The 10,693-nt window shown below is 57.0% G+C and overlaps 1 protein-coding gene across 5 annotated transcripts in view; it reads left to right on the forward strand.

Annotated features, from left to right (window-relative positions):
• The window catches only part of LOC113206189 (inactive phospholipase C-like protein 1), a 52,029-nt gene extending 42,777 nt beyond the window's left edge, over positions 1–9,252 (forward strand). For 4 of the 5 annotated variants that reach the window (XM_052269006.1, XM_052269008.1, XM_052269005.1 and 1 more), the window contains 11 exons: positions 58–121; positions 250–343; positions 645–845; positions 1,038–1,321; positions 2,126–2,462; positions 2,577–2,864; positions 2,983–3,251; positions 4,657–4,740; positions 5,070–5,255; positions 5,525–5,839; positions 5,933–9,252. In XM_052269006.1, coding sequence (XP_052124966.1) covers positions 58–121; positions 250–343; positions 645–845; positions 1,038–1,321; positions 2,126–2,462; positions 2,577–2,864; positions 2,983–3,251; positions 4,657–4,740; positions 5,070–5,255; positions 5,525–5,839; positions 5,933–6,280 — 2,470 coding nt within the window. In that variant the 3' untranslated portion in view covers positions 6,281–9,252. The remainder of the gene's footprint in view (positions 1–57; positions 122–249; positions 344–644; positions 846–1,037; positions 1,322–2,125; positions 2,463–2,576; positions 2,865–2,982; positions 3,252–4,656; positions 4,741–5,069; positions 5,256–5,524; positions 5,840–5,932) is intronic. The other variant, XR_008011306.1, reaches the window with a different exon arrangement.
• Positions 9,253–10,693: the final 1,441 nt, after the last annotated feature.

Below are 10,693 nucleotides of genomic sequence, written 5' to 3' on the forward strand. Positions count from 1 at the left end.
AATGACGGCCCGCCGCCTCACTGATGCTAAATAAACTCGCCCCGTTTCTGTCTCCAGGTTTTCTCACAAAGAGTACATGACGGCGGAGGACTTGAAGGCTTTCTTGGAGACTGAACAAGGGGTACGTACCCTGCCTGCAGCAGCAACAGCAGCAGCTTGAGCGTCGTGGTGTTTTTGATCTCGTCGCTATACGCAGCGGCTTTCCTTTCAAAACATCTCCTCACCCCGAACATGTTGTCTGTTGTGCAGGACCGAGCCGTGGAGTTGGCCGAGTGCGAGGAGATCATCAACCGCAGCGAGCCGAGTCCGGAGGCCAGGGAACAGGGTGTCCTGCTAGTCGACGGTGAGGAGGAGGAGTAGGAGGAGTTCCACGAACAGCTAGGCAGAGTCGTCGACTCGCGGCGGTAGCTAGCCAGCCTGGCGGGCGCGGAGTGCGCGTGGCTTCGTGGCTTACGCCGTTCTCACTCCCCCTTCCTCCCCTCCCCCTTGTTCGTGGTTGTTGGTGGTGTCGAGTTTCTCGGAAGAGCGCGCGCGCGCGCGCGCCCCGCGCACATGCCACTTTATATCGCATTTCTGCCTCTGCCCTCTCGCTGTGTCGCCCTCCTCGCGGCGCCGAGTGACGCCCCCCCTCTCTGTGCCCGCAGGCTTCTCGCACTTCCTGGAGTCGGACGAGTGCCTGATTGCGCCGCCGGCCGACAAGACGTCGACGCAGCTCAACCTGCCGCTCAGCCACTACTACATCAGCAGCGCGCACGACGCGTACGTGCCGGACGACCCCGCGGCCAACACCGCCTCCATGGACGCCATCGTCAGGGCCCTGGCCCAGCCCTGCAGATACGTCAAACGTGCGTAACGAAACACCGCGCCGCTGTTTCCCCGCCGACCCCGCGGCACATTGACAGCCATGGTCTCGTTTACCCCATTGGCTTGGTCTGCCCTGCCTGGCAGCGCAAAGGGTTCTCGTATGGCTCTGCGGGGTGAGCGAAGCACCCCATAAAGTCAAGCTGCGATAATAAACGACGTTTTTATCCTTCCAGTGGACCTTCACGACGGCGTGGCCGGCCCCGTGGTGTGCAGGAACGCGACGTGCGCCTCGAGGCTGCCGGCCAGCGACGTGCTGCGGCTCATCCGCGAGCTCGCCTTCGTGGTGAGCCAGTGCCCGCTGCTGCTGCACCTGTCCGTGCGCTGCTCGCCGCCGCAGCAACGCTCGCTGGCCGCCCTGCTGCGCGCCGAGCTCGGCGAGAAGCTGCTTCTCCCGCAGGAGGCCAAGGACCCCGCGCAGCTGGAGGTGCAGACCATTCTCGGCAGGATACTGCTAGTGGTGAGTGACCCCTCTGCCTCTCTCCCCCCCCCCCCCTAAGCAGATGGGAGGGGTATTTCACTAAAAATAATCTGTGTAAACCGAGGTGTAAACTGAAAAGAAATTAGGAAAAACCAGGAAATCAGAAAAAAATCAGGAAGAATCAGAATATAAACTAGAAAAAATTAAAAACAGCAATATTAGAGAAAATCAAGAAAAATCGAGAAAAAACAAGTGGATGTACGCTTGAATTTACAGTATAAAGTGCCCATCGGGCCTCAGGGTTCGCATACTCGCTCTGACCTCTGGGGCCGTGGCACCTTACTATGGGTGGAGGGAGTGGGCAAAGCCGCAATACTGCAGCGGGCGGCACTAATAGCGCACTTATTTACGATGCCACGGGGGCCCACGGCGCCTGCAATGCAGGGGGTAGGCCACCGGCTCCGCATGGGCGTCGGTGGGCTGCCTACCCGGCGCCTGCGGCCGAGCGCGCACGGCTGCCTACCCACTCCATGGCAGGCGCTCACCCCGCCCCGCCTCCCTCATGGGACTTCCACAGTCCGGTCCCACCGGCCCCCAGGACCACCACCGGCCTGTCCCTCTCTTTCCTTTTTACTCACCTGTTGTGGTCGGTCCCATAGGGGCGGGGGGTCGTCAGGGTCACCCCTCCCTCTCCAGTTCCCAGGACGTGCTTGCCCTTAACGCTTTTATTTTCAAAGGGTCTGAGCCTATATATGTGTGCCTCGCCCGGGGTTTTTACACCGCTTGTGTGTGCTGTTTTTTTTTACGGAACCTTTCGGGTCTAATGAGTGCTGTTTTACTCAGGGCAAGCGGCTGCCGAGCGCGTGCCACGAGGAGATGGGCTCGGTGCAGGACGAGGACGACGTGCAGGGCGCGGGCCCGGGCGTGGTGGTGCGCGAGCTGTCGGACCTGTTCGCGCTGGACCCGCGCTCGTGCCACGCGGTGGACGCGGCGCCCGGCCACGCCCCCGGCCGCCTCTGCTCGCTGTCCGACTCGCTGGCCTCCAAGATGTCGCGCCTCCGCCCCGAGGACATGATCGCCCACTGCAGGAACAGCCTGACGCGCGTCTTCCCCAACCACGAGCGCACCGGGGCGGCCAACTTCAACCCCCAGGATGCGTGGAACGCCGGTTGTCAAATAGGTATGAATGTGTCAAGTTTATTTCAGTTAAATAATTTCAAATCTATCATTTCTACGAAAGTTGTAGTTTGTTTTTTCGTGCAACCCTTGTCAATGGCCCTTCCCTTTGCCCTAGTGGCGGTGAACCTGCAGACGCCGGGGCAGCACATGGACGTGTACGAGGGGCGCTTCCGGACCAACGGGGGCACGGGGCTGGCCCCCAAGCCCTCCATCATGTGTGACGGCCTGCCCTTCCCCGCCGCCGACCCCCGCAACGGGCTGCCGGGCACGTCGCCGCTAGTGCTCCGCATCACCGTCATCTCCGGCCAGAACCTGCCCCGGCCCCGCGGCTGCGACGCGCGCGGCACCGCCATCGACCCCTACGTCGCCGTGCAGGTGTTCGGCGTCCAGGTTGACAACAACGGTGAGTGCGTCTACCTGTTGGCGCTGGCTTCGAGGGGTCGATTCAATTTGTTTTGGAGTACACGCGGAGTACACTCGGAGTACACCTACCTGACGCCGCCCGCTGTGCCCTTTTGCAGAGAAGAAGACGCGCACCGTGTCCAACGAGGGGGACTGCCCCGTCTTCGAGGAGACCTTTGAGATGGTCATCTTCCTGCCCGAGCTCGCCCTCTTGCGCTTCGTCGTCCTGGACGACGAGTACATCGGCGACCCTTTCATCGGGCAGTTCACCGTGCCGCTGCACTGCCTGAGCCGGGGCTACCGGGTGGTGCGGCTGCTGAACGCGGCGGGCGAGCCGCTGGACGGCGCCTGCCTCTTCGTCCACATCGAGATGTGGCACCGCCGGGGGGTGAGTGAGCCCGGAGCCGGGGCGGGAGGCGGCCGTGACCGGGTCCCGTCTGTTTGATTGCCAGAATTAAATTAGCACCCCGCCCGAGTCCCTCGTCGAGTTGCTCGGGGACTCCCCCTCGCCCCGTCAACACCCCCCCCCCCCGGCCCCACGCACCAATGCGTCAATCATCTCCTCGACAGACACGGAAAACAGCGCGGCGGAATCTAATCACCCGCTCCTCTCCCTCTCCCTGCGTCCTTGCAATGTACCCCCTCCCCCCCGCCCCGCCCCGCCGCGCCCGGAACGCCTCGGGGTTTGGAGCAGGAGGGGTGGGAGGTCCCTGGGAGCGCGCGGCGGGTGTTCTGCTGTGCTGTGGCACGCCCCCCGCTGCCGCTGCAGCCCCCGCCACGCCCCGCCGCCTCGTTTTGCGTGGAAGTCTTTTCCAATAAGTTCTGGCGCGCCTCGTCTCGTCCCCTCGGCTGGCGGGCGCGGGCCCGAGGGCGCGCGGGCCGCTGTCGCTGTGCTCCGCTGTCGCGCGCGCGAAAGGGAGATAGCACGCGGCCTCGACCCGGCTAGTTACCCCCACCCCTCCGGGCGGGCCGTGCTCCAGCAGCAGCCTGCCGACTTTATTTCGGACGCCTGGAAATGAAGCAATTGCACAGTAAGCCCTGCGGGCTGGTTCCCCGCGCGGTTGCAAAACTCTCCCCCGCCTCGTGTTTAATGCGATAAACGCCATTATTATCATGGCATGTCGTTTTCCTGCGCGCGAGACGGCGCGGCAGACTCAACGAACATCAGCGGCGAGTGCGAAATTGCTTACGCTTGTCCGAGATCACAATCGTCTTCCAATATCGCTATCTAGCGGGTCTAGACCCGGCCGCATGTCGTCTTGTGTTCGGCCCTGGCGCCGCCCGCGGCTGGCTGCAGTGTCTGTATCGGGCGATATGCAGTGGTCCAGAGCAGCGAGCGCCGCAGCCTCTACCGTTATTGCGACCTCCCCCTCCCACCAAAAAAACAAAACAAAAACGCCTTACCATCTCGTGAATCAAATCAACTTTTTCTGAGAGAATTTTTTTTTTGTTTTTTTAAATTAGTCAAACTTTGAAAAATTTGCTCTACCCTTGCGTTTTCCAACAACTTCCAAAGAAACAAAAATTCCCACACTGAGCATCTGCTTTAAAAGGCAATTCATTACATCAGCCAATATTTGTGTCACCCATGTGTCACCTCTTAGGTAGAGCCAATATCCCAGGCCAAGTCTCCCTTTTCTGGGAAGAGACTGGCAGGGTGCGCGGAGCGGCGCCGCCTCGACACGGTGCCGCGCCGCTCCGACGACACGGGATGTGTCGTTATTTATTTTATCGCGAATCGCCCCTCACTTCTTTTTATTTATCTTGGCTGTTATGTTGTTTTTTTCTTACAGAGGCAGAACAGCAAAAAGCGCTATAAGAAGGAGAAGCTCGACTTGCGGACAGTGGGTATCAGTAGCGTGGACGACCTCGTCAAGGTAAGTACGTTCGATCGATGTCTCCGAATATACTGCATGACATTACAATAGGGGAGTGAAGGAGAAACCGGCGGCGGCGGGCAGGGCTCCTCCATTTCTATCTTGTTTGTCGAGAAGGGAGATGAAGCGGAAACGAGGTCACCGCGATTTCTCTCTGGCACTGTCCAAATATGCTATTCATTTTTCGTTTGGACGTTGAAAAATAATTGCTGTCTCCTCTTGCTAAAATTTGATCTGATTTTATATCAGCGTTATTGCAGAGTTTCTGAAGATTTGATTTTTTCCCCCCTCACGGTTTCTTGACTCGTGGTCGTTTTTTCTTCTTTCAGAGCAACGAGCGCTCCCTCCGGGCGATGGTGGAACTTCGCAGCGAGACGGACCTGGCTATGAGCGCGCTGCGCTGCGAGTGCGGCGTGTCGGACGGCGCCAGCATGCAGCACTGTCTCAGGGTCATCACCCACCGCATCCAGAGGACGCGCAGCGTCCGCAAGGTCTACATTCAGGAGGTGGACGGCGTGAGTAACCAATGAATGTGCCCTTTGGTGAATTGTGCCCGAGATTGTGCATTAGATTGATTTCTAGCGTACCTCGCTTTTTTTCCATTAGTATTTTGACCTTAAGAATATCCGGGTTCCTTTTGACTTTTGTAAATTTTTATTTTTACTCTTTTGTGAGAGACACTGAGACTTATTTTGACTTTAACCATCGCGCGCACCTGCTTAATCGAAGTTATGTACGCGTTTCACCTCGCCGTGGTCGATAAGCTGCTTGTTTGTCTGTTCAGTCGCCGATGCTGCGGCTGGAAGCCGACACCCTCAGCGAGAACATGACGCGCTGCCTGTGCACCCTCGACCGCGCGTGCGAGCAGCTTGCCTCCGTGCGGCGCCTGCACGACTCGACCGCCGCGCCCGTCCTCGACCTCTGCGCCCAGCTCGAGGACAAGGCGCGGGACTTCCCAAACCTGGCACTGGGCCTCGGACTCAAGGGCGCCAAGTTCACCAAGGCCTCAGACAACTTGGCGTGGAACGTGCGCGTGATCCGGGGCGCGCTGCGTCAGCTGGGCGAGGTCAAGGAGGAGGCCGAGAAGGGCCTGTGGGTGGTAAGTGGGCCGGGGTGGGTGCGACCCGTTCTCGAGGATTTCCTCCCTCTCATCTGATCCGCCGTTCTTACCGAGGGTTTACTTTACGCGCAGATCCGACGCTCGGCAAAGGCCATCTCGCGGCTGTCTGGTCAGCGGCCGGCCGCCCAGGTCTCAGCGCAGCCGCAGCCACCACCGCTGTCGAGGACGAGCTCGGCGACGACCAAGCATCCCGGCCCGACGGGCAGCGGCTCGGATCCAGACAGCCTGGGCCACGGCGGCCGCCTCTCACCGCAGTCCAACTCGTCCACGTCGCGGTCCCCGGCGGCCTCCCCGTGCGGCACGGCCTCGGGCGGAGTCTCACCCACCATCGGCGAGATGCGCGGCGTGTCGCCGAGGCCGCCCGTCCGAGGCATTCTCAAGCAGCAGTCGTCGCCGCAGCCCTGCGACCAGCCTGCATGACATTTAGCCCCTGGAGGACCCCATCACCCCGGGGTCCCCCACCATGTAGCCCCACATCCTGGAGGTCCCCATTCTGTAAGCATACACGTTGGAGGTCCTCATGCTGTGAGCGTACAGCCCACAGTTCCCCACTCTGGGAGCCCTCATCCTGGAGGTCCTCATTCCGCAGGAACCCACCCCGCGGGGACATACCACATAGGAACCCATCCCGCAGGAACCCACTCGGGAGGAACACATCCCGTAGGAACCCAATCGGGAGGAACACACCCCGTAGGAACCCACCCAGGAGGAACCCACCCGGGAGGAACACATCCCGGAGGAACCCACCAAGGAGGAACCCATCGAGAGACTGCCCTGTAGTCGTGCCCTGCGGGCCCTGCGGGGTCGCGCCCTGAGGTACGTGACTGCAGCCCCCCGCCCCGTGTGGGTGGCGCCGCGAGGCGCTGCTGTGCGACAGAGATAGCTGCCGCTGCTGCCTGACAGCGATTGTGCGAGTGCGCGGGGGATTATCCTGTAGGTCGTCTCGCTCGCACTCGCACATAATCCCCGTCGTTCTGCTGCGCCTCGTGATGTTATCCCAGGGTGGGGGCGCCTCTGAGCTTTGGGCCCTGCTGCTGCTGGTGGCAGCGGTGGTCCGGGTGGTGGTGGTGGTGATCGTGGTGGTGGCCTCCCCTTTAGGCTTCCCTGCTATTCGAGATACCCCCTGGCCGCATTTTTCGTCGTCGCCATTTGCAGGCGTGTGGGGGGTTCTCTCTTGTCAGGTCGATATGGGACTGGAGCTCCGGCGCCGCCGCTCTGTTCGATCTGACGTGCGAATGCGTGCAGCCTGCCGCCACCGGCAGTACTCCGCGCGCCAGTGTCTCACGGGCGAGGGGTATATATACCGCGCCGACTTGCGGGGAGGTCCGTGAACCCCGTCCCTCAGCTCTCTTGCCGTCCGGTGGCCCAGGGTAACTGCACGGTCGCTAATTTGTTTTTGGCCATCTGGCCGAGTCCCCACGTGGAAGGTCTCAATACTCGCTACGGTTTTCCGTTTCTCGTTGCCGACTGGTTCGGTAACGTTAAGACCCGAGGGAACGGAGCACCGCCCCTCGAAGACTTGTCTTACTCGCTTCGTGTTTATTCGTTGTCGCGTCTGTGAGATTCTATATATACCCGCCGTGTTTGGCTATGGCTGCCTGGCGGAGTAGCCGCCGCTCAAGTTTCGTTTGGAAGGGGTTGGTGATTTTTCTTGTGATAGCTGTGCTCCTAGTGTTTTTGCGCCACCGCCGTTGCCCGCAGGCCCCAGCGGCCCGAAGGTGCGGTGGGGCAACCTTAAACTTCCCAAGGAAAAAATTCTTTTAACACTTATTGTTATGACGTTGTTTTCACCTTTAAGGCATCTATTTGATGTCATGACGTCCCATTTCGGACTGGGTTTTGTGCATTCCGCGGCCTCGTTTTACTTACTTGTTTTCAATGTAATGTTCCGTATGATTCGCGACCGGTTTCTAGACTTTAAGAGGTGCCTTGGTTATTTGCTCGACCTCAGAGAGCTACAGAAGAAATGCGTTGGTTGAAGACACTTTCATTTCCAATTCGTCTGAATGTTAGAAAATTTTACCTAGTGATTTGGTGTCACTTGTCATGTAGCCCTGCTTAAGATTTCGCACGGAGTGTTGCCTGTTGCCAGTGTCGTGTAGGTGAATGGCATAGTCTAGTGAAATTGTAGACAGAGTCCTTGTGATGACAATTTAATGGAACAGTAGATCGTGTTAGACGTTTTGTGAGCTGAACCGAGCAACATCAAAACTGAAGAAACCATGTTCAATCCACTGTTCAGGAGGAGGCTGCAGGTCCAGGAAAAAACGGTCACTGGTAGGTCTAGTTCTTCTCAGTATGTTGTAGAAAGTTATTCTTGTTGTCCTTTACAGAATGTAAATATTGTCTAACACGCTTCGAGCAGGATCATGACTTTGTTTACTGTGGTTAAGGGCAACTTGAGTCAATAATAGTCCGTCAGTGCCAGCTGTCAGTTAGCGATGGACGCTCGTTAATCAGAAGTTGAGAGTACAAAGTTGTTTTCTGCAGAAGGAAGTGCTTATATAGAGGAACAAAGCAGTACGAATGGTCCGAAGCGAAGTCAATTCAATGCAGTCTGATTGTGCGGTCCTGTGTTGAATTGACATCCCCTCGGCAGCCACTTTGACGACCAAACCTGCAAATGCACATTTAAAGCAAAGATTTATTTATTTATATCCGTGATAAAAGAGAAAAATCTATTGTTTAATTTTCGCACTGTTATTCCTAATGATGTTTATTTTTAGAGAACAAGCAAGTTATATAGCTATTTACCTTTATTGTACAGATTTAATGCCAAATGGTTAGACTATATTGTCCTTCTTTCCCTTTATTTTAATGAGACATCTTTCTAGTCGAACACTATGGGTTACCTTGTGACAATATGTCAAATTATTTTATGCTCCTTTGTTATTGAGTTGTGTCCTTGTGAATTGGTCTTACGGAGACCAAAACCTCTGTGCTGTTACTCAATCCTTAGATGGCTAAATTTTAATGTCAAGACGTTTCTGTGTAGATACGAAATGCGATTGTTATGTGATGTGCCATGCTGTTCAAAATAGAATGCTGCCAGTCCTAAGTGTGCCAAACTGTTAAAAAGACTTTGCGAAGTATCCATTTTGTTGACTGCGCGTCCACTTAACTCACACTTTGTCCTGTACTGCATTAATTTGCATCTACGCTTATAAAGGGCCTATGTTCGCCGAAAGACCAATGTAATTTAATCAAAATTCGATGAAAAGCTCGACAGATTGGCCTCAACTTAGCAGCCTGAAATCAATATGGTCTCCTCACAGTCCTTCTTAAAGCTAAAAGGGTTAATCTCTAAAATTTTTCGAAACATCTTACTTTTGATTTTTGATGTAAATCCACTTTATTTCCAGGTTATAAAATATACTTTTAATTTATTACGAGTACCTGTTTTCTTTTTGTCCTAAGGCGCCGGCTTATATTCCATTGACTTTCTTCAGTCATCCAGCCTTCATCCTGCTCTAGATTATCAAGGGTTTTTTTTTCTTACTTCAGTTATGCATATATCAAACAGTCCCAAACCATTCCAAAACACAACAACGAAGCGTGATACACTTTTCAATTGGCGGCCTTTGACAGTGTGGGGAGAGAGAGAGAGAGTGACTGAGATAAAGTTGCGAATGACAGAATGAATGAGGTAATGAATGGAACGAACGAATAAATGAATGAATGAATGAATGAATGAATGAATGAATGAATGAATGAATGCATGAATGCATGAATGCATGAATGAATGCATGAACGAAAATGCATGGATGAATGAGACAGAGAGAACCGTTGTTTAGCCGCAGAACATACGCGACACCTGCTGTCTGCCCCCCAGTCCCAGTGCCCTCGGCATGGAGTATGTCCGCGAGTGGACGCCGCTGGGGGGCGCCACTCGGCCCAGCCTGGCGCCCGCCTGCTGCCCGCCGCGTCTAAGGGGTGTCAGGAGGGGCGTCCGCGCTCACAGTTTTGTTTCGAACACTCTGCCCTGATTTACCCCCTTGTGTCCGCCATGACATGGACACGACACGGCTCGCGCCGGGCGGGTCGGGCCGGGCGGGCCGGGCGGGCCGGGCGGAGCCGGGCAGCCTCCAACCCGGTCAAATTAATTAAAATGGCTTTTCGCATTCCTCTGCTGGCGGCAGCCGCCCTCCCTGTCCCCCGGCCCCCGCCCTTTCTGTTTGTTGTGTAACTTCGGGCTGCCACCGCCAACCTTTTTGGCTTGCCTACGGAAGTCCTCCCCCCCTTAACCCCCGCCGCCCTCTTACCTCACCCCGCGGATGGGTGGAGGGGAGGGGGGACGGGGCTTGGCGTTCCGTGCAAAACTGGCGAAATTGTGGGGAGCAGGTGCGAAAATGAAGGGTGGGCAGAGCTCAGAAGCAGAAGGGCTCGCGCGGTGTAAGGCGAGGTTCTGGAGGAGCAGGGGGAGGGGATGGGGCAACACAAGCAGCTGACACCGCTCACCCTAACTAGACGCAAACAGGCCCCTACCTGCCCGCTTATTCCACTGGCGCGGTGGAGGGGAGGGGGCGTCAGTCCGTCAGGGTCGCCAGGAGGAGGTGTGTGTGGAAGGCGAGAGATCTCCTCCGCGTCCACCACACCGTGACCGTGCGCGCCGTCCGCGGGGACACGCCGGGGACACACTCCAGCAGCAAGGATACGGGACACGCCCGGGGACACGCCGGGGACACCGGAAGGGGAGGAGCACGCTTGTTCATTTCCGGCAGCTCTGTCCGTGCACGCCCTCCCCTAACGCCCCCGCCCCCCTTTCGCCTCTCTCTCCCTCTCTATATCTCCCTCCCTCTCTATATCTCCCTCCCTCTCCGTCTCTCCCTCCCT

The sequence above is a fragment of the Frankliniella occidentalis genome, unplaced genomic scaffold (genome assembly GCF_000697945.3).
Source record: "Frankliniella occidentalis isolate FOCC.00 unplaced genomic scaffold, Focc_3.1 Scaffold80, whole genome shotgun sequence".
NCBI lineage: Eukaryota > Metazoa > Arthropoda > Insecta > Thysanoptera > Thripidae > Frankliniella > Frankliniella occidentalis.